Source organism: Lampetra planeri, chromosome 7 (genome assembly GCF_965212315.1).
Source record: "Lampetra planeri chromosome 7, kcLamPlan1.2.h2, whole genome shotgun sequence".
Classification (NCBI taxonomy): domain Eukaryota; kingdom Metazoa; phylum Chordata; class Hyperoartia; order Petromyzontiformes; family Petromyzontidae; genus Lampetra; species Lampetra planeri.
In genome coordinates, this window is record NC_136113.1 from 16,697,924 (window position 1) to 16,721,473 (window position 23,550).

At 53.5% G+C, this 23,550-nt stretch overlaps 1 protein-coding gene across 5 annotated transcripts in view; it reads right to left on the bottom strand.

Moving 5' to 3' along the window:
• Positions 1 to 4,670: 4,670 nt before the first annotated feature.
• Positions 4,671 to 23,550, bottom strand: part of WDPCP (WD repeat containing planar cell polarity effector) — a 42,360-nt gene continuing 23,480 nt past the window's right edge. For 3 of the 5 annotated variants that reach the window (XM_078596577.1, XM_078596578.1, XM_078596576.1), the window contains 13 exons: positions 20,942 to 21,187; positions 17,282 to 17,444; positions 16,977 to 17,107; positions 16,032 to 16,235; positions 14,741 to 14,894; positions 11,663 to 11,851; positions 11,009 to 11,132; positions 10,759 to 10,822; positions 9,709 to 9,811; positions 8,795 to 9,008; positions 8,584 to 8,684; positions 7,824 to 7,870; positions 4,671 to 7,090 (listed from right to left, as the gene is read on the bottom strand). In XM_078596577.1, the coding sequence (XP_078452703.1) occupies positions 7,040 to 7,090; positions 7,824 to 7,870; positions 8,584 to 8,684; positions 8,795 to 9,008; positions 9,709 to 9,811; positions 10,759 to 10,822; positions 11,009 to 11,132; positions 11,663 to 11,851; positions 14,741 to 14,894; positions 16,032 to 16,235; positions 16,977 to 17,107; positions 17,282 to 17,444; positions 20,942 to 21,187 (1,791 nt within the window). In that variant the 3' untranslated portion in view covers positions 4,671 to 7,039. Of the gene's footprint in view, positions 7,091 to 7,823; positions 7,871 to 8,583; positions 8,718 to 8,794; positions 9,009 to 9,708; positions 9,812 to 10,758; positions 10,823 to 11,008; positions 11,133 to 11,662; positions 11,852 to 14,740; positions 14,895 to 16,031; positions 16,236 to 16,976; positions 17,108 to 17,281; positions 17,445 to 20,941; positions 21,188 to 23,550 lie in introns of all 5 variants that reach the window. The other 2 variants (XM_078596580.1, XM_078596579.1) reach the window with 2 other exon arrangements.

A 23,550-nucleotide genomic window follows, 5' to 3' on the forward strand; every position in this document is an offset into this window, starting at 1 on the left:
GATTAAGGAACGGGGTGATGTCTCCGTGTGTACGCGTCTCTGTCTGCGTGTGTGTTTGCGTGTGTGTGTGTCTGCGTGTGTGTGTGTGTCTGTGTGTGTGTCTGTGTGTGTCTGTGCTTGCCTTCACACAGCGTTAAGCTCGCCCATTTGTATTCCCCAGGTAAAACCCGCTGAGCTGGTACTGCAGCTGTTTTTCAGAGGCTTGATCTGGTGACGCATGATAGGCTTCATCGAAGTCGCTTATAAATCATCACCACCAAGTGGGAATGTAGAGTAGCAGGTAATTCATGCCAAGCGCACGTTGTGTTAGAGACGTGGAGGAGGAGGGGGGAGTACGCACCGGAAGAACCCGTAGAGCAATCAACGCGACGACCACGGATAAACTAAACTAAAGCTAAACTGTCTTATTTTACCCGGTAAGGCCCACCGATATTTTTCAGAAGCGACCTGGCCACAAACGGTAGCTCAACGAAGTGGCTTATCACGTGGAAATGTATCGCAGCCAAACACTCTAAACGCGTGTTTTTGTTCTTTAAATGTGGAGCGAAAAACCGGAGGACCCGGTGAAAAATCCACGCGACCACGAACCCGGCCACCCGAGTTCGATTCCCGCTCGCGGGCAACACCGGTGACCTGGGTCTCCCCTAGGTCGATTGAGCCTCAAATGAGCATCTGGTGCGATGTGGCCCAGGCGGCCGGGCGTGGTGCTGGCCACCCGCCCCCTCGTGTGCCGTGCCGGCCTTCGTAGGTGCTCGCTAACAGCACTTGCCCCTACAGTCTGTTGATGCTATACAGGGGATCGTTATCTTTTGCGTGGGTGGGTAGATTGGGTTGACATTAAACGGTGAAACTATCAAAGAGGATGTGTGTGTCAATTAAGCAAAATGAGGAACTAACCCCATTTATCGTCCGATGATGCCTGGAGCAACAACCATCACAACTACAGCGAGAGACGGGAAGTGGGGCGCGTGCACGAGAACACACCGCAAGTTGGAGGTGTCGCAGTGAGCCGACCGGTCAAGTTGGGCCTGGGCAGGACGCGCCCCGACTGGACGGGGGGAGGGTGGCTCAGGGGGAGGGTGGCTCAGAGGGAGGGTCGAGACCAATGACGGAGCGGCAGCCGAGAGACAGAACGCGCCCGAGAGAGACGGGGCCGTGAGATCGGCTGATGCGCGCAGGTGCGAGTCTTCTCGTTTGTATCGCAGTGCCCGTGGGAGATTAACTGTGGCTGAGTTTATGGAGGTATTCATCCAGCTGTGGATAGAACATGCTTGATGATGATGATGATCATCATCACCATCCACGTATGAGCCGTGGATCGTAGTGAAGATGTGGGCGCTACCCCGGCGGCGGACAGAAGAAGGCCCACGAGGAGCAGGAGGAAGGAGACGGCGGCGTGGTCGCGGAACTGCGCGGCCATTAAAGGATTACTCTGCGGAATTCTGGGCGATCTCGCCCATAATTGCGGAGATGGGGGAGACTGGCAGAGGGAGAGAGAGAGCGGAGACGCGCGGTCTCACGAGAGAGACGGAGACTCCCTCTCCACTCCGCAGCCACCAAACACATTCAACAGCCATCGTTCAATTACCACCATCACCGTCACTAATAACATGATTTCACCATCATCCGATCAAAATCACCATTACCGTCGCTATCGACGCAATCGTTTAACCATCATCATTCATCTATCGGCATCATTATCGTGAACATGAAACTGACTGATATTGGCGCGTCTCAAAGCGCGTGAAATATCTACATCATCATCAGACGCAGCACACGTCGCTTACAAAGCGACACGCGTGCTGTGCTGTGATGTGCACGTGTGGCACTCGATAAGGGGAGCGCTTGCGACTCGTGACAGTGAAAGTGCTGTGTGCGCCACGCGCTCTCAAACGGCCTTGCCGGGTAACCACCACCGAGTAACCACCACCACGACCACCACCCCCACCGAGTAACCACCAACAACACCACCACCACCAACAACACCACCACCACGCGCGCGAGAGAGAATCTGCCTCCGTGTCGAACTTGTGATTCCCATCGCGACGCCGGGCAGTCTCCACCGTGTTGGTCACCGGCCTGGTCAATCCACTGCTGGATGGCTTCCCAAGTCTCCGCCGGGTTCGATCCCCCAGACCTTGACGACGCTTTGTTGTCTATCTCCCGTGTCTCTCCCTCGTGGGGGTCGAGTGGATTGTTCTCCGGGTTCCTCCGTTGTGTTTTTACCCCCTTCGCAAACACCACGCGTTTCAGGATCAGTTATCTGCCACGATACATTCCCACGACGACGACTACGGTATCTACCCAAGCCCGCTGCGACGAGACTTCGCGTGTGGCCCCAGGCCGCCGTCTGAACCAGAGCTGCGTGGCTCGCGCGGGGATTTGCCTGGTGAATGAGACTGCTCAGTCCCCAGTGTGTGGCTACAAAGAGGGGCTCTGGGACAAACAAGCGGCGACTTTGGAGAGCGCGGCGCGATCCAGAAGAGGAGAGGAGACGACCCCCTTCGCTGGAAGCAACGAACGCCGCCGAGACGACGCCGCGATGCTGGCGGAGCTGGCCCCAGGCGCCGTGCCACCTGGCAGGAGCGCGGGCAGGCAACGATCCATCCCCCGTTTAGCCTCGAGCAGAGAGACTCTCTGGGGCAAGCGCCGTGAGCGAGCGCCCTGTGAAGGCCGCCACGGCACACGCGAGGCGAGGGTGGTGGTCTCCCCCGGCGTTCACTTTTACTACACACCGCACCATGTACTCACTTTTACTACACACCGCACCATGTACTCACTTTTACTACACACCGCACCATGTACTCACTTTTACTACACACCGCCAGAGGTGGGACAAAGTCATTGTTATGCAAGTCCAAGTCGAGTCGCAAGTCATCAAATTCATGACTCGAGTCTGACTCGAGTCCAAGTCACATGACTCGAGTCCACATCTCATAGGTGGGACAAAGTCATTGTTATGCAAGTCCAAGTCGAGTCGCAAGTCATCAAATTCATGACTCGAGTCTGACTCGAGTCCAAGTCACATGACTCGAGTCCACACCTCTGCACACCGCACTATGGAACTCGCTTTTACTACACACCGCACTATGGAACTGGGGTTCAGATAATGGTCACTGGTGTTGGCCGTGAGAGGGAATCGAACTCGTGTGGAAGTTACCGGCGTGGTGAAGTATGGTCAAACTAAGAGGCCGCCACCCAGCAGTGGACTGACACGGGGCCGTGAACAAAGGAAGAGAGAGAGAGAGAGTTCATCTACACAACATTATATTGTTACACGCCCGCCTGGGGTTGAATTTCACCCGATACGGATTGACTACTAGTATGTTGGGGTGTGATGCTTTAAAGGTGTCTGGTAGAAAGTCTAGATGGGAAGACGACGACGATTGCCCATTGCCACTGCAACGCTCTGCGTAGGACACGCTCGGCTGGAATCCAGTTCTCTTTGTTTAAAGTGACACCAAACTTGTGTGTCCCTCCCCTGCACTTCCACAAACGCACGCGCGCAGGCATCCAGATAAAAATATATTTCGTTCCATTTAATGAGCACGTTTATAAACCCCCTGGCAAGCCACCAGCCTCTTGCCCACATCCCCTGCAGGGGCAGGCTGCCACTTGTGGCGACGCGCGGCTGGCTGATGGCTTAAAGGAGTCGTGCCAAGAAGCCGGGGTGGGGGGGGCTCAGACGCGTGGTCGTGACACGAGGAGCCGAGGTGCCAATCCCGCACCAGGCACCACGCCAGCCCCGGGCCGCGCCTCCACCGCGCACGCCGCTCTTGAGCAACGGGTGGCGCCCATCGACATTGGCGGTCACCCTCGCCGTGCCGGTGCTGGAGTTGCACTATCCCACACTGCCCGCGGGCAGAGGGCCCCGCGATCGTTGATGGGACGAACATTGTCCACGGTGCAGCCCCTTGCGTCAAGCCGCTGCTGGTGGGGCACGTGCCATGCTTTGGCAGTCACGTGGCCCGGCGCTGGCGGGCTCGCAGATTGTTGCAGAGGTCCACGGTTTGAATCGAGCGGCCGCCCTGATTAATACTGCAGCGTGTATTAACTTCTCGATGAGGATCATGCATGACATGTTTGAAAAATGTCCCACCAAGTATGGGTGTAACAATACAATTCAGTCATCACGATTGTTAAACTCATGATACGTGGATCGAATCTTGCAAGAACATTCGTAAACTTTAATTGCTTAACCCAACTTACTCATGCATGTATTCAATAGACATGCTGCATTCACAATGTTATCAAAAATAATCGACGAATCGGATCACGAGTGGGCGTATCGTGAAGAAGCAACACGGAGTATGTCCAAGAGTTGACGGTGATCATCAGCCATGGTCTATCCACTGCTGGACGAAGGCCTCCCTAAGCCGTCGCCATCCCTCGCGGTCACGCGATGCAACACTCACTCGATTCCTGCACATGAACTAATCTCATCGCTCCATCTCCTCAATGGGCGGTCCTCTCTGGCACGCTCCCTCCTTCGCTCCGTGGAACGGTACCAACACTTGCCATTAATAATCATAACGCGGTTTCCCAGAGAGCCCTTGCAAACAAAACAATGCCTGGGCTCCCATCTGGCTAACTGACAGCGAGTGGAGGTAATGGACACGGGGAGGGAGGTTGGCTCTGCACGAACGGAACGACACGCCAACAGCCACTCGTAAGTCACAACGCGACCTTTATTCTGTTTGTGTATATCTTCAACAGCAAGCCCAATGTACATTCTCGACGCAAGAACATCTCAACACACCCACACAGCAACACACGTATAATCAGCACCCGCTGAGCCTGACAGACGGCCGTCGCGAAGGTTGTTAGCGAGCGCCTATCACATCTGGATACGGCCCTCGGGTGGGGTGGTGATGCCAGCAAAATGTCGATGTGGCCATTCGTTTTCTCACACTCTGCTAGCTACCCCCCTTTTAGGCCGAGTCAACATAGGTGCATGCCCAGGTCATATTGAAATCCGATTCACTTCTGGTGCGGCGTTTGGCCAGAATTCAATGACGAGCGTGCACAGGTCACCGGAGTTGTTTGTGAGCACGAGCGCCGGTTGCGGGGAGGGCGCAACTGCAATGTCTGATCACGATTACGCCAAACTGCGCCACGCGGAGCGGGAAGGAGACTTAGTCTCACTGGGCTCTCTCTTGGACACAAATGGAAGTCACACTGACGGCGCTGCAGTTGAGAAGAAAAAAATGAAGTGGATTGCACTTGTTGACAAAAACGGTATTTACCGCAAAGCCACCCACACGGACACAAGAGTCACACACGGGTACACACGCCACATAAATCCACATATAAATTCATACACAGAGCGACAAGTGCGTTTGGGTCAGCCAGGGCGAAGAAGGCGTTTCAGATATTCTGTCCGGACCGGCTTCATTCTGCTCCGGGTGGTTGACACGCGTCGTTCGTTGAGCCCCGCTCGCTGCACGCACGAGGCGATGCGCACGGCGCCGTGGCCAGGCGGCCCCGAGTCCCGCGCTCGTTGGCCGTACTTCCACATCGGCTGAACAGATGCGATGCTCACTTTTTTTGGCGAACAAACCGGAGGGTGATGTTTTAGATGGACTCGTGGCCGAGTATCCTGCGCGCAGTGCATTAAACACTGGGCCAGTGCACGTGGTAAAAACTGCATGTGTAAATAAGGACTTTGCGTGAGCCACGGGGAGGCCTGGTTTTGTGATTCGTCCGTGCATAACGGACAGCGAGACGCAATCCCGCGCGTGCTCGCGAGCGCACGTGAGCCCACGCGTCTCGGGCCGAATGAGGACGGATAAACACACACAACACCAAGGTGAGACACACAAAAAAAACACATGACTACAATGAGAACTAGAATCCCTGACAATTACAATACAGTACAACGTTGCAATGACAGCTCAGCTTGAAATGTACACGTGCACGTATAAAATAATACGAAATGAGGCTTACAAAAATGGAGTAAAAAAATACTTTGATTTCTCAAATATTGCACAACAGGGCTCTCTCCTCCCTGCTCCTCGTTTCTCTACCTTCCGGTTCCCCCGGAATGAGATCACTCCCTGTCTTTCCTTCTGCCTCTCTGCTCCCCCTGCTCCTCCCTGGTTCCCCGCTCATTCCCATTCCTCCCCAGATCATCCATGCCCATCTATTTTCACTTCTGCTCCTCAGCCCATTCCAGCCCGTTTGCTCCTCGCCATGTATTTATGTTCCAGCTTGCTTCTCCTTGCTCATCTCTGCTTCTCCTTGCTCATCCTTGCTCTTACCTTTCTGCTCCTCTCCACGAGCTCACTCTGTCTGTCTGCAAGACGAATGCCCACCGCTAATCTTGCAGTCTCGCCGGACCCAGCGAGCCCGTTAGAGGTGGACCGATGCTGGAAGCTTTTGCGCTTTGTGTCATTGTAATGCCACACACAACTCCGCCCGTTATATTTTTACATTTATTTGCTAAACCCTAGGCCCGATCGTGTCTGCTTTCCTCAGCCGGGCTGAAGCCATGAAACCCCATCCCATGTTCTTAGAGACAAATGTAAATCTTTTCTCACACGTGGAATGTAATCCACTCTTCGTGCACAGATTTGTGACTACAGAGGAGGGTGTGTGTTTGTGTGTGGGGGTACCGGCACGCTCTGAGAATATTTACGTACACATTGCAGTAAAAGGCCGATGATGCCCGACAAGACACAGCCTCCACGTGGCGCGGTGCTGCAGTGTTGTGGTGCACGTGTCATGGCGCTGTGCAGACGAGCGCTTGTAGACATGCCGAGTTCTGGAAAACAAGTCCACCTTGGGTTCGAGTCCAAAGCCAAACGTAGATCTCTATCCGAGTCCTGAAACATTTTGTTTCAGGACGACTGGGTCCAGCATTGGTCCAGCCTGGTGTCTGTGCGTAGGTCTCGTTCGGATATTGGTCCGGGCCTGCTCCGGGTTTTGTTCCGCGTCTGACTCGGGTCTAGGCCCGGAGGGGCCCAGACGTTGCTCAGACGAGGCCCAGGCGTGACTCAGACAAGGCCCAGGCGTGGCTCAGACAAGGCCCAGGCGTGGCTCAGGCGAGGCCCAGGTGCACCACCTGCAGGGTCCCCATGGCGTGGCCTCCCTGTTGCGCGGCGTGGGGACACAGAAGGCGGCGTGTTAATCCCTGCCCACGCCGGTCCCTCTCCAGGGAAATCAATGTCGCTCCCAGCTACGGGTTTACTTGGTCCATTTTTTTTATTTTCCTCTTGTTTAAAAAAACATGAATGTCAACCGTTTTATTTCCACATTTTAAATCCTCAAATACATTACCAGCGATCAAAACGGTGGGTCAACGCATGGGGCAGATAAAATGTTGATGAAATGAGATCTTAAAACTTATACAGAAGCTTACGTCAATGCTCTTTTTAAAAACATTGCAATGTTACAACGTGACGTGCAAAACAACCGCCGGGTATCTTGCCCCCTCGGCCCTCCGCGGCCCCGCTTCAACGCAAGCGACGACGTCAAGCGAGCAATCGGAGGAACTAAAAATAATGGGGAGCGCAAAAATGACGACTTTAACGAGCATTTAAGCTCCTGGCTGACTATTACCGACGGGACTGTCTCTGCCATTAAACTACTCCAGGTGAGACACTTTCGCACTTAAAATGTGCAGAATTTATCACGCTGGCACTATTAATTACAGTAAGTTAGCGCGCCCACATAATTGGATGTGCCACGAAACGGGCTATTAGAGTCTACATTAGTGACGACGTGTGACGGCGTAATCCCGCTGCAGACGCGCGGGCCCGCACGTCTGCAGGCGCGACCGCACGCCCCGCACGAGCCGGGGCACGCTCCCTGCGCTTGCTCACCACGCTCACCTCCGATCCCAACTCCTGCCCGTCCACGCCAGCCGCTCCTGCGGGAGGAAGATTACGAGTTACTCTCCTCTCTCGTATCCACGGGGGGAATGAGGGATTTAGCCAAACAAGGAACACATATAAACACGAGCTCACACACAGAAAATAATGGACAGATTTGTTATCCAATTTGTTTTAATCTCCCGGGATTACACTTGTAGCGGTGTTTGTTGTGTATGATGTTCTGTTTATGGTGGCTGTGTAGCCTAGTGGTGTGTGCATTCGCCACCGAAATGGTAGATTGCAACGGTTTGACAGTTCAAATACCGGTAACGCCTTGTGGCGACACCAAAGCCTGTCGCCCGTCAGTGGTAAAGCAGACTTTAAAGAGCCTATGACATGTTTGAAAGAGTAGGCCAGTGTGTGCTAGTGTTGGAACTATGTCTGTGCACGGCCTTCGGTCACTCACAACATGCAGCCTTAACTGCATGAAACTTGTTCCCGTGTGTCCCTGGTCATCTGTGTCTTTACATTCCCTGCAAGTCTCTCGTAACCGCGTGTCTCTTCCACGTCGGACTCCTTCAAGTCCAGTCCTCGCGCCCCCCCACGCTACAGCTTTCCGCAATTGCCAATCACCAGGGCGCATGTAGTGTGTAGCGGCTTCATTGGCACACGACGAAGGAAAAGTGTCGATGGCGAGAAGGCGGATCGCAGGAGGAGTGGCAGGGGTCCAGAAACCATGCAGCAACAGCGTGGCCGCGAGCGGTCGTACCTGCACGTGCCCACGCGGCGGGGTCCTCCAGCAGAGCGGCGGCGTACGCCTGCAGGCACGGCTCGCACGACAGCTCGGCCCCCAGCTTCCGCCCCACGGGCCTGGGCACGAGCGGGGGCGACAGACATTTCCGGCTAAGCGATAACCGAAACCATGCCGTCCGCCAGCGTGGCGACTGCGACGCGGCGCCATTCCCCGTCTCCTTCCCCACCTCGCGCTGGGCTCCGCCGGCTCCAGGCCGTGTTTGCCGGAGCCGCCGCCGCCGCGCAGGCTGCCGCCCGTGTCGTAGTGGCGAGGCCCCGTCCGGCTCCTCTCCGCGGCAACCGCCCTGGTCAGCCCGGGAAGCTCCACGCGGCCGCTCGGTGGCGCTGGCAGTGCGCGGCCCGTCTCGTCACACACCGCCCTGTCCAGCAGGTCCACAGTCTCTGTGGCAGCAGACCAGCGAGCACGTTAGTACGGGGGATATTTGATGATTATATTCACCTGATTTTAATGAACATTTTTGTAAAATTTCTACAGTTGTATTCCGATTGTGCGATCGGCATCATGTGATGAAGTATCTATTTGATCTCACAGAGCAGTGTTACAGAATGGCCCATTGAAGCAGATATCACAGAGTTACCTCTGAAATCCCTTCAAGTCACCTCTGGTCCACAGAGTAAGGGGCAGGACCTTCACTCGCACCCAGCCAGTGGTGGTCGATGCCGAGACCGCCGCTGGCTGGGAACCTCTGACTTAGGCCCGCATGGCACTCAAGTACTCTACTCCGGTCCTCTACTCAGATATGCACAAGGTCCGTAAATCATGGATTGACGGTATGAATATCCATAATTTTTATGTAAACCCTGTTTATGGAAGCAGTATCTATAACCTTGAATCGAAGCTGTTATTTACAAACATGTGCTGTTTTATAAGCTGCCTGAAAGGCTCAAATCGAATTTCCACTTTTTTATAATGCCGCCCCAAATGAAGCACTCCATGACATCGTCGTGACATCACGATTCGTTCGTTGTCCGCGTGTCAGGCACAGAACGAGCTACGTGGGCGATCCTGCACCTTGGCTGCATGGCGCTAGCAGGTGCGGCGCGGGGAGGTGCGTGGGGGCGGTCGTGCGGGTGGACTAACCGACGCCGGCAGTGATGCTGTCTGCGTCCACCTCGTCCGCCTTCCTCCTCGCCACCGCCGCCAGCGCGAGCTCGCCCCGCGCCGCCGCTGCAAAGTGGATGTCCTGGGGGACGGGGCGGCGCAAGCGACCGGGTTAACGCATCGGACTGCAGGGACGGAGGGGAGGCGGTCGGGCCTACAGGGTTACGGGTTAATGCTTCGGGTTGGGGTAAGGAATACGGTGCAGGATACGTGTTTACTCAGGGAAGCCTCACGTTTTTCGCAGTAGCAAGCGATGATTCATGTACATTTCAATATAATAATTTGCAGGAAATGTTTGACATTTGGACCATGCCGCCGGCAGACAACGGCCCGGTCCTGTAACCGACGTCACGGCACCTTTAACGTCCACCGTTAAGTGGACGGCGCGCATTTGGGGTTGAGGGTTAGAAGTCAGGGAAGCCCACTAGAAATCCAGAAAGTCAGCAGCGTGACCCCATGTAAGTGGGACGCACTGACGTGCTTTCCCAACGTGTCGCCGGAACGTGCGATTCTACCCAACCTTAGTGAGAGCTCACGACTTGCGGAGGAGATTGAGATGAATATCCTGGACTCAACGAACAAGTTGCAGGATGGAACAGATCTCCTCCTTTGTGCTCCCCGACTATGGAACTCCTTTCCGTCCCTTTTTCCACATTCGTGTGACGTTGCTGAATTTTTTTTAAATGCGTGAGTTTGTATCTGCTCTACTGCAAGCAGTGCTATCTGTCGCTGGCTACTTTTAACTATCGGATTTCAAGCCTGTGCTGAGCAGGCTTGACATCTCGATGTTATTACCATTACAAACCACGAACAAGGATTTGAGCGTTATTTTTCATGGCTCCACTGATGCCCCAGGTTGAAATCGGCAAACTCATCGCACGTGAGAATTATTTTACATTCAAGACGGAACATGAGAAATGAACCCGGCGGCATCGTCCCGGCAACGCCGGCTCGGTGCCCCCCAAATGGACACCCCGCCCCCCCCCACCCCCCCCGTTGAGCCGCCCAGCCTCCTCGCGCCACCCTCACCATGAACAGGTCCCGCGCGCCGATGTCAATGGCGAGCAGGAAGGCCTTCTCAAACTGCTGGTACCTGCAGCAGACACACGGCCGGTCACTCGCAAATCGCTCGGCACACAATCGCCGTTGATCCGTAAGCGCCGCTCGTTCCGTAACTGCGACTCGGTGACTCGCGGGTGACGGGGGAGCTCCATCGCGAGGCTTCCCCGTCCCCGTGGCGAATGGTGCGGTGGCGAACTTCACCGGAAGGCGTCGTCACCTGAGCAGGTGGTGGAAGAAGCGGCGTGCGTAGTGGCAGAGCGCGTCACGGTACGCCAGCACCGTCGAGTCGGCCACAGCGCGCCGTGGGGCGTAGAACGTGCCGAGCGCCGACTCCAGCAGGGCTGACACGGAACAAAGACAAAGATCTCGCGTATTGTCCAAACAGACAGTCGGGGCAAGCGCTGTTAGCGAGTAGCAGCTATGAAGACTGACACGGCACACGAGGGGATGTTTATACACCGCACCAGGTACTCATTTCAGGCTGGGTCGACCTAGAGGAGGCTCAGGACCGGTTCAGATAATTGTCAATGGTGTTGGCCGTGAGCGGGAATCGAAATCAAGGTTGCCAGGTTCATAGCACAGCGCGCTAACCGCTGCATTGGCCGGAAATGTTCGAAATTGTGCAAACATCCCAGGTGCAGGGCCACTCTGAAATCGTCATGATTTGACAGTGAAAAACATGATTGACTGGCATTAAATGATATTATTTTGCTCAAATGAAATGTTATCTTGATCAACTGGTGAGTCAAAGTACAAAAGGTGAGTGAACGCCCTTGCGTGTGTGACACACCAAACGGTGAAAAGCGTTTGCGACGTGAGCACGGGGGAGCGCGACGACGTGCGAACCCATCGCGCCGTAGGCGCCGCCCACCTTCCGTGTCGGGGGTGAGCGGCTGCCGCAGGAGGCGGTCCGCGACGGCGGTGAGGCCTGCGAGGCACTCGGGCCCGTGCGAGTCCCAGCTGAGGCTGGCTAGCAGGCCCACGGCGGCGCCGGCGCGGCCCCGACGCAGGTGCTCGTGCAGCAGCTCTGCGGCGCCCAGCCGCCCGCCGCTCAGCACGCCTGGCGACGCGCAGAGGGACGGCCGCGGCGACGGCGGAAGGGGGGGTGGCGGCACTTAGTCGGGTGAGGAGGAAGGGATGGTGGCGGCGAGGGCCGGTTGGGGGGGTGGGTGGGGGACGCGTGGGAGGACGCGACGCCGAAAGCGAGATCAGGGCGGGGGGAAGAGGTTCCCTAAAACGTAGAGAACGAGTAAGCGATGAACAGGGTAGCGCGCCGAAAGGGATAGGGCGTGGGGGCAGGCACCGGGCAGCGGCGAGTTCATTAGGGTTAAAGTTCAGGGGAATGCGCAGAGCGAGCCTCTGGAGTGCGGCAGCCCGACAAAAGCTCGGCGAGACTGCGGGCGCATTGCAGGGCGGCGCACTTCATCCGCCCCCTCCCCCGTCCCCTCTTGTTAAAACGTCGGACAAAACGGCACGGAGCTCCACCGTCAATCACAACGCGATCAAACGAGCAGGAGGGGGGGGTGGCGTGGGGGAGTGAGGGGGGGGGCGCGCAGCGCGACTTGCGTAAACCCTGCGTGCGAAGCGAGCGCACGCGCGGGGGCCCTTTTCGCAATGCGCTCTTCAAAAACGGACAAAAGCGAGCGCCGGCACAAAGCGATCACGAGAAGTCGTGGGCACCCCCCCCCCCCGCACTCAAGAGAGTGGATGGCCGCCCCCCCACCCCCCCACGGTGCCTGGGTGGCGGGGCGCGGTGCGTCTTATTCCGGGCCCCCTCCGAGAGTCGCACAATTAAGATTCCTCGCCCCGCTGCTCATTTAACGGGTGGCCTCATCCAAAAGGGGCAGAGCACAAAGGCGAGACACCCACCCCAATTAGGGCGGCCGGTGGCACGGCGGGCTCTCGTCCTGTCAGCACGTGCTGGGATTGGGCTAATTGCCAGGGTCACTAGAAATCTGCGGAATCGCCATCTGCCTTCGGCATGAAACCATTCCTACCCCTTCGCTTCTCTCCCCTTTGCGTGTGCGTTATCGCGGATCGTTAAACTTCAAAGGCACGGGGAGGAAATAATAACACTGGAATATACGTTGCACGCAGCGGGGTTCAATGTCGACTCAGGGGTGCGGGGGAAATGAAGAGCGGGTTTTTCGGCGCAGCCCCTGAAGCCGCCCGTGCCAACCGATGGGACGACACGATCGCACGGTGCACATCACCGCACGAGTCTCTTGCGCTAAATAAAGACGTGTAACCGCGCCGAGCGGCACGTTCATGGCAACACGGGGCCACAGCTCACCAGCGCCATCGCGATGCTAATGAGACGGACTCATTAGCATCGCAACATTGACTGCTATATGTACGGTATACCGACTATAATCACCTAGGAATGTCTGTCCATAACGCTCGTGACGTCACTCCACACTGACCAGCTCCCATCATTAATATTCATGAGCAGGTGACATCCTCCAAATGGACACCCCCACACCCCTCCTCATTAATAATCATGGGCGGGTGACGTCACTCAATATGGAGTACTCCCCCCCCCGCCTCATTAATAATCATATGCAGGTGACGTCCTCGAAATGGACACCCCCCCCCCCCCCCCATTATTACCGACTATAATGAGCCAAGAATGTCTGTGTGCAACGCTCGTGACGTCACTCCACGTCGACCAGCCCCCTAATTAATAATCATGAGCAGGTGACGTCCTCCACATCGACCCCCCCCCCCCATTAATAATAATTAGCGGGTGACGTCACTCCACATGGGGGGCCGAGGCGCCTCCTCCCGTCTCCTCAGCGTCAACTTACAACCCTCACTACAAAGGCAGAACCCTCACGTCACGCGGTCTCCGTAACGCTGTTGAGACATCAAAGTAAAAAGGACGTCGTGATGAACAAGGGATTATAACCTTAAAATGAAACAAGTCTGTGTCACCGCGCCCTTACAAAATGCACGCACATTGATGCGATGAATATATCACGTCACGGTCTGATTTCCGCTTGGAAGTTTCAGATTTACTGCAATACACCCGTCTTTGGACGGGCAAAAGACTAGTAAGTTGAAATAGAGCACAGGATGATACCGAGATCCCCCTTGTCAAATGTAATTCGAATCGTAGTAATTTGCTTCCGCAGATTTCTAAGGGCAAGGCTAATTGCCTTGGAACTGCTCAAAACCTTCAAGGAAATGCAGGAGAGGGGAGAGTGGGAGAGTTGGAGAGTGGAAGGAAAGCGGGCGCCAGAGTGATTGAAAAAACTGAAGGATACAAAAAAGCAGCGTACAATTAAAAGGGATCGTTTCCAATTAAAGTCGTGATCTGCTCGTCTCTTAGTGGCGGCGTGGCCTGTGCGCTGCGGTCTGTGTGTTGTGACCTGGGAACCTGTAAGCGTGAACATCATGGCGTGATGCACATTAATACCACGCACACATGGATTTACAACTTTCCTTTCTTTCAAGCCACTCGCAGGCACAGTTGTATTGAATCTCTCGGTGAGTGAGTGGGTTAGAGCTCAAAAGAGTGGAAGGAATCATGCTCACAAGCACAATGTGTGTCTTCACTTGTACATATATGGTGTTTTACATTTTATGGGTTTTGTTCCACTGCTGATCTTCAATAATATAGTGACAGTTCTATATTGCACTCAAGATACCAAGGATAAAACCAGTGAGCAAGTTGGCAAGTCGCCTTACTGCCGTACCATTTTAGAAGGCCACCGTTTTCATTGTTTTAGCGCTGGTGGATAGTTCTGAGCTACCGTACACTCAACCGCCCTACTGGGCTCGCACCGTACCATGGGGTTGTCCCATAAAGTCGCGCTCCGAAATATTTTGGAACACGGTCGTCGCACCACCATACAGGTTTACTGTGGTAATTCCATTCCCCTCCACCCCGCACTCTCCCTGCTCTGCCCTTGCATTAAATATTAAGTGCCGCGCCCCGCCTGTCTACCTGGTTTGAAGTCGAGGACGCCCAGCGGGCCGGCGCAGAACAGCACGAACAGCGAGTCGGCTGGCTCGGGGCGGCTGGAAGCGTGGGCCGACGGGGCGGCCGCAGCCCACTCGAGGCGGGCTAGCCCACCTTGCGAGCGCACCCACTGAGACAGCTGATGCACACACACACGCGTAAATACAAAGACACACACAGACCACCTCCCGTTTAGCCATAAAGACTATATGAGCGAGGGCAGTTAGTGAGCATCTGCTGTGGTTATTGTAGCTCACGAGGGGGTGGTGTGGCCAATACCACGCCAGACTCCTTTGCCTTCCCAGTGCTGATGTTTACAACTCTGCACTGGGGTCGTTATTTTGGTAACGACCGATGGGATATTTGTGAACTGTGCGGCCAACGCTCGGCGGATGTGCCGATTGGAACAACCACGGTGTCTTTTGCCGCACCGCCCCGCAGAGCCCAAAGGCCTCTGCGTTTCTCTTTTCGTCACCCTGAGAGTACCGATCCAAGTGGCGGCCGCACCTGGCGGATTAAGTATTTTATGACATTTATCCAACTATGTGAGAGCATGCGGGGGGTGTGGGGGGGGCATGGGGCGTGTGTGGGCCCCAACATTTGTCACCAACAACCTCCACGAGCAGCGCAAGTCAACTTCCCAAACGAGCGCCGTGCTGTCATTGTGATTTGTGCATAACAATAATAAAGAAATAAAAATACACAATTATATTTGTATTATATATTAATCCATGGATAATATCAGTGGCGCGCGATATAGGAACCGGTCCTGCACTCCCTCGTCATCACCAACCCACAATTGACCCACGAGGCGCATTATGGTTAATAAACCTCCATGATTGGTATGGCGTGGAGTGGACTTCATACATTGGTAGATTGAGAATGGCTGTAATTCATTTAACTTTATTTATTTCACAACCATAAACAGGGAAGGGTGCGTTGCAGTGCCATGTCCACCTTTTACCTCAATAATGTTGCAGGCAATACGGACGCCACTGTTGGAGCAACATTGCCACAACATTCACCATTTAATGTCAGCTTGAGGCTAAATCTTCATCTTTCATACGGATGATGTAGATGCAGAGCAAAAACTACAATTTCACATTAAGGTGGTCAAGCCGCATAACCGCGTTAGGAGCAGCGGAGTGTATCGCTGTGATGTCTCCTTCATATTTGTGGATCGGGAATTGCATTTTTATATGTTGTACGGTCTGGGATGCTCGTGTTTGTCTGTGAATGAACGAGCGAGGGAGCGAGCAAGCGACCCGGGACTTACGTCGATGGCGACGACTGGCGCGGGCTCCTCGGCCGCGGCCTGCGCGCTCAGCGGGGTGAGCGCCGCGTCCAGGCACTGCACGCGCGCCGGCTCGCAGCTCGCCACCGCCACCACGCCGCCCGCCGGGTGCCAGGCCACCATCTCCGGCCGCACCTCTGCCTGTGCCACCAGGCTCAGCTGGCAGCTGGCGTCGTACAGCACCACCTGTGCGGGCCGGCGGCACGACCCGGGGCGGTTAGGACAGCACCGGGACAGCTTAATTCGACGGTGGGCATTTTGTGTAAACGCACTTGGTTGGCGACCATAGTGCAGCCCCACCACGTGGGCTGACGTGTACCTAGTCTGGCACCACCACCGCAGTGATGTTCTTGTGTGCGTGGATGTGTTCATAATGACGTGTTAACTGCTTAAATAATACATTTATTGTATTTGTTGCCAAGTTGCAGCAATGATAGTAAAAGTCGAGACTGCACTGTGGATAACAGAATTTGAAGATATGAGTAGTTCCCCTGGGATAGTTTTTTACCAATCAAGGATTAAATGTGCCATAGTCCTTCCGCACTGTCACCGACATTTACTTAAATTATTCTTAATTCAGGATTTCAATTGTAATCTCAGTAGCGCTGGCTTGGTGCTCTGACATGAGCTTCCTGACATAATCCGAGTGGCTGACAAGTGTTCTTACGCTGACACCTGTGGTGGGTTGGCTCTTACTCCGTTTAAGTTCACCCCACTCCTTTAATTTGTCTCCCAAAGCGTGAAACTCCTGCTGCTGCGTTTTTATAACTGCAGGAGCGCACGCGCTTATGACCACGCCTTGCTTAGGAACAACCTGGCCGCGCATTCAAGTATCGCCGCACGTTTGTGCTTGTCCACGCATTTTGCGAGAACCACCGTGCGCGCCGGCGTGCGCAACGCGTCATTCCGGCCTGCCTCGCGCCACACCTGCGAGTCGGCGCAGCCCAGCAGCAGGCGGTGCTGACCCCCGGGGCCCCAGCTGCAGGAGATGGCGGGCGCCGGCAAGGGCACGGTGGTGACGCACACGCGCTGCAGCCACGAGCCGCCACTTCCGCCCGCTGACGGTGGGCACGGGGTGGCAACACGGGATCAAAGGCACGATCACTGCAAAGCAACTAACATCCTGAACGTCTGTATATCTGCATTGGCAGTTGCACCAGGGCCCATGCCAATCGAGCTACGCCACTGGCGGTGGCGGTTGTGGAGCGGGGCGGATCATCTGCGGCGAGTACCTGTACCGAGTCGCGCGGTCGTGCACTCGTAAAGGCAAGCGTCGGCCGTGGCGCTCCCCGTGGCGCTGCCCCACGGCCGCTCCACCGTGCACAGCTGGTACGGTTGCCCCGAGCTGAACCGCACGTCCAGGGGCTCCCCATCCGTGCACACCCAGCTCAGCACCTGGGGCCGTCGGCACCAGCAACAATGACATCGGCACCACAGCCATCACCACTATGCGCCTTCTTGAGTCGCCCGTGTGTTCGTCTACCTGTCTGTCCATCGCTGTGCTTGCATGGTCACATGACGAGACGCATTCCCCATCACGTGAATTGATTGCGGATAGTTGCATGGCAATGTGAAGGCTTAATACAAAATTTGGATTCGCAGTTTTTCCGTGGGTCATGTGGGATCTTGGGTGTCCACAGGAGACTACCCCATGAAATGTCACAGGCAGGGTCTGGTGTGTGTATATATCAGCATACAATGCATATCCGTCACGTCGCTTTGCGACCTAAGTTCAACGTTAACCATTGACGTATTGGGCCACAGAGCTCATTTTCTCGATAGACTTAAGCCGCCGAATGTTCCTGGAATGATACGCTCTCACCCGGGACCCTAATTCACTTCGCACTCCCTACTCCCCATCTCTCTACACTCAGAGCCCACTACTGCTACTGCCACCACCACCGTCACCACCACCCTCACAAATAGGCCCCTCTCATGACATTTTCCAAGAGCCAGGAGGGATGCCCAGGGGCTCCGTCACAGCGGTCGGTAAGGGCGCAAGGTGAGGGGTGGTGAGAAGAGCACGGTGGGGTTATGGGAGACGGAGACTTTGTTTGGAGAGGAAAAGGCCGCCCCCTCCCTCCTGAGGTAGTGCCGGGCTGATTAAAAAACTAAGCACCCCCCCCCCCACCGTCAAGTCTTCACTGCTTCCCCCCCCCCCCCTTCGCTCCCCTCGCCTCTCTCCGTCACCCTGCATGCCCGGGTTGTGCCGTGCCACAAATCTCTGCTGCTAAGTGAAAGCCTCTCTAACAGTGGTTGGCCTAACCGGCAAGCATTTCTTCAGCTCCTCCTCCGGGCACTCTCGTGTTAATTAAGCAGACGCAGTGCTGGATGACAAATTGACGTTGAGTGTGGAATTAGACTGGCGCACCGCCGCCAAAACTACAGGACTAAAATTTAAGTCGCTTGCCACAAAGGGGCTGCTATTAATTGATTGATATAAATATATATATTTTCACATCTCCATTCTAGACCTACAGCGATGCACTTAACCCAAATGCCATTAAGAGCAGAAGCTCTGCTAAATGTGCCTCGTGGGACAGATTAGCAGCATTAATACCCGGCCGACGGGGGTGTAATTCATGGGTGCCTCCACGGGACGAGGTTTTATTAAGGGGGATTATACCCTAATGTTTAATACCTATTAATGCCACACGGAAAATAACTCTGGAATCCTTCCCCCTACTCCTGGCTGGAGCTAAGTTTGGGATTTTTGACAGTGCCACACGGTGCGCTTTAGTTAACGCTTTTGGTCACCCTTTGTTGAACGCGGTTTATTAAGGGACACAATGCTGGGTGCACGTAAACAGTTTCCCTTTCATACTGATCCAACGTTGGTTGCTATTGGCCTCAAGAGCCATGTTTCAATGGACTCCATCCATGTGAGTGAGGCTGAAATTGAGGTTTCACGTTTAAAATCGCACCACGACAAGCATTGATTACACGAAACGCTTTTAACGCTCGCAGTTAGCGGTGAAGGGGAGAAAGCAAAACACGACGGCGAAATTGTTAAGCGCCAAGTTCGTTAGGCGAGCATTTCACGTCCGCACGCTGAGAAGGTTTCTCCTCCTTGTGCCTTCAGAGTTTAAAACTTCTGGTGTTTTTTTATTTTCTAGAAAAAAGACCCTCCGCAGTTTTTAACTTTTAGTGCAGCACACGAAGGCCTTGAGCGTGTCATGAAAGGCGAGCGGTGGGCTTGCGCAAGCTCAGCTGACAGTCCAATTAATGTCGCGGTGGCATGAAAGCCACCAGGGCGGAGGAATTTTGCCGGCTGACGAAGCTCGTCAGCTGAAAGGCGATCAAGTCAAAGTCTTTCAAATTAACTTAACTACTTGGGATTGAGCACAACTTCGCTGTCACTTATCGCAGTTCTGCCATAACCTCAAAGTCCGTGCCATGCGCTGGCACCCGCGATGCACTCCGACTGCAGGCGTGCACCGCGGCCACGTGACCCGTCGTCATCATGGCAAAGTGCACATCGGTACGCCGATGTTGCCGATGCTGGATGTACTGGGCAATGTTATGCCGAGACATAGAGTGGTTTTCTGGGATAACTTGGGTGTCACTGCCAAGCTAAAGCAAAGTTTTTTTGCGGCGGGGGGGGGGGGGGGGTTAATGCGTCACATGTGAAAGCAAGGCCCAAAAGCAAGTCTCTGCCGCGATCGCTGATGCACAACTTTAATGTATCCTGCGTTGCGAGTTTGTTTTTCCTCGAATTACTTACCCACCACCCCACGCATCGATCGACTCAAAAACTCCCGAGCTAAATTAAATCAACTGGCAAGTGCCATTGGTTTTGGCAGGAAATTTCAGCTCGGTGCGATTAGAAAGACCGCAGAATCGTAAAAGATGGCAAGCAGTGTGAAAAACGGCGGAGAAATGCGTAGCAGGTGTTGTGAGCGACACGAATCGTGACACAAGAAAGTGGCAGTTGTGCGGTGGTAGGCTTTGAAGCAGGTGAGACACTGCTACGGGTACATGCTCTGTATTCCCTGGTTGGCTACAAGGGAAAATGAGTCGGTATTAGTAATTATTCACGGATTCATTGATCAAAATAATTTGTAAAGCTTACAATAAATGTACTGAATCGTGCGTGTAGTAAATTGATCACTCTTGACTGATGGAGATTGTATGCGACGTATTTCTTTGGACCAGTGGTCGGAAAAAGAATTGGACAGGTTCAGACGAGAAACTACACACTCACTAGACAGTATTAATCAAACGGTGCCAATAAAACAAAAACTTTTTATAATTAAATATAATTATGACCCAAAATTTGGTCGGAAGGGTGAATGATTTTGTGACGAGTCTTGGGGAGATTTGCAAAGGTGAAAGCGGTTGTTGCAGGACGTACACGCAGATGAAGGTTGAAGCACCTTGTGCACTTTATGAGAGGCAGAATGAGTCAGGCCGGACGTAAAAAGGAAGTCAATATTAAAAAACATTTTTAAATTAATTTGGTAGCAGTGGGTAGTATAGCACAAGACCAGTGGAAATTAGAAATCCTCATGGTGGACGCTGCAGATCTTACATGAAGGTAAAAAATGGGATTTGGGTTCGAATCCAGGCCTTAACCCAAGATTAGACTGGGCTTTCAAATATAAAAGTTGACGGTTTTAGCTCAACTACAATTTTGCTTCCATTTACATGCAAAGAAAATCTCTAAAATTGGGCACGCGGGCAAGTACAGTGCTTACTTTAAGGGATCTCGGGAATAATTCCACGACATCAACTTCCACAAACTGTTCTCTAACACAAACTGGGTGATGTACTGCTCTGCGAATAGACAATTTTTATCACGGCCACGACACCAACACCATAATTTGGTCAAAAAAAAATAATGAAAATTCTCACTCGTGCCGCCCCTGACACCGCCTCTGCGGCAGACGCACCTCTAGACGGCCCGCGGCACAGCACAGCAGCAGGAGATTGGCGCGGTCCCAGTCGGTGGCGACGGGCGACCAGGGGCACGCTCCCTGGACGCCGGGCCCAGCGCCACCGCCACCTCCAGCCCACCAGCACGCCGCCAGGTCCTGTGCCGCGTTGACGCACACGTGCCACTCCACGCGCCGCGAGGGCCCACCCGGGGGGGCGGTAGCAGCGCCGAGAGCAAAGGCTGGCAGGTCCACGGACGACACCTTCCATATGCACGGGAAGGAAAGGGGCGGACATTGGCAGAGGGGGAGACTGAGCGACTGAAATTTGCCACCAGTGTGTTGTATGTTGAATTTCTTTCGCACTGTAAGTAGCCAACCACGCTAATCGGGGGTGCGGGGGAAGGACAACAAACTAAACACAAAAAGCAGTTCTAAAGAAATTAGTTTTAAATATAGATTTAAAAGTGCATAGCTCCAGTGGCTTTCTAATATCAGATGGAAGAGCATTCCAGACGGCCACAGACGCAGCGCAAGCACGTATAAGATTTATCCTTGTGGGATGCGATTAATACAAATCGGTGTCATAACTCGATTTCATACATTTTTATCTAATTTTCATCATAATTTTTTCCCGCTTATGTAATTGTGTTTACCCCATGAGTGTAATTACAACATAAGCATGGTCAAACAACGCCCATGACCGATACGGTGTGGAGGAGGCCTTCATGTAAATTGGCTGTAGATGTTAACTGGTTTTCATTGTTGGAATGGAGAATTTCCACCATGGTTTAGGGCTACCAATGTGGATGAGCACTCCCATATGCTCATTTGAGCAGGAAAATATTTGACCTGGCTCTGACTGCATGGGAAGCATGGGTTAAGTACTTGTAGTTTAAATATATCCTGTACAAATCCCATGTTTGAAGCACAACTACTTTTTTGACAATGCCATTGAACTGGCTGCAGCTGATTTTGACATTGACTAAATCCAAATATAATTTTGTTAAATAAACAGAGGTAACCTCTGAAACACTCACTAATTATTATTTATTAGACCTTAGCGGTTATATTTCGCCTGTGCCTTCCGCATTGATTGTGTTACACAGCGCACGCAACTCAAGTTGGATGACCATCTGGCATCCTCGAGATGTACAATCAAATTTTTGCCTTTCCCTCAACTTTAAGCAAATTTGCTATCAGGAGAATCCATTTGGATCTCTCGCAGAGCAGTGAAATGCCCTGTGTTACAGATTGCAATATTTAATTCTCAGAGCTGCAATATAGGATAATTAAGTGCAGAAGTAAATGTAATGTACAGGGTTTTGTTGCAATCATTGGTGACCAGGCTGAGACATTGATCTCAATACAATTGAGAACCCAGTTTAACTACAATGGCCCACACATGTGAATGGTCTTTCACATACACTTTATAGCTGGTGCAAGCAATATATTAATTTCTCGTTGGCAAAGTGCTGCAGCGGTACAGCTTCACTCCACCCTAACCACACCTACCCCACTAAATAAATCACAAACAAGTGCAACCCTCTGTCAATCCACTACTGGAGATAGGCCTTCTCATGATTTATTGAACATACATCACCCCACTGGTTAGTGTGGGTTGGTGAAGGAGAAACCTAGGAACAGTTCAGATCTCACACGCAACTGATATTAGCCGTGGCCGGCAATCGAACACAGGTCGACAGGTTCACGGCAGAGTGCACTAAACCCTGCAAATCGCTGTGCCACTACTCCCCTCCACCCCCGCCCGCGCCCCACCCCCTAAATAAATTAGCGGTAATTAATTAACAGCAACAACCACTGTGACAAAGTAGAAATGATTCAGCGCCCGTGCTCCATTTTTTTTATTCCACCCCAGCAACTGCTATAAATATAAAACCAGAACACGTCCAGTTCTGCGCTCAGGCATTTCACCAAGATACTCCCGTACGAAAGGCCCTGCGACATAAAGCGCTTGCGCACACCACACGTCGCGGTCCGTGTATATTTATGGCAATTTCCAAAGGCCATGCAAACGAGCGGCATCCACGGCCATCGCAGGAGTCTTAGGGGAGAGTGAGTGGCGTTGCGAATCTCTCCTGCGGCACTGTGCCGTCACTGTCGCCGCGTGCAATCAGCGCGCTGTCAGCGGATTAGACGATCGTTTTAACCCTTTCCGCGGCGCCAATTTCACGGCGGCCGAGAGGCCCACGGGGGGGGCTCCAAACTTTGAGTGGAAAGAGGGCCCAATAAGGGGGGGGGACGTCGCTGCTGCTGTGGCCGCCGTTACTGCAGCCGTGCTCAACGTCGGGTGTGGCAGTGCTTTTTACTTAACGGATGGAAAAATAAAAAAATTAAGAGCCCCCCCCCGTCGCGACCCCATATTAAAAAGTGGAAAATTAAAGGCAACAGTGACTTGTGATCACAGCCTTATTTTATGCTTCTGTTACGGTACCGTTTAAACATCAAGCACTCGGATTTTTTTGCCTCCCGCTATCATTCTCCCTCCTTGCCCTCTTTCTCTTTTCTCTCGATATTTTTATTTCTCCCCATCTTCATATCTCAATCTACTAAGCATCTTCGCTCCATCCCGCCTCTCTCTTTCTCTCTGACTCTTGCCAGCCTTC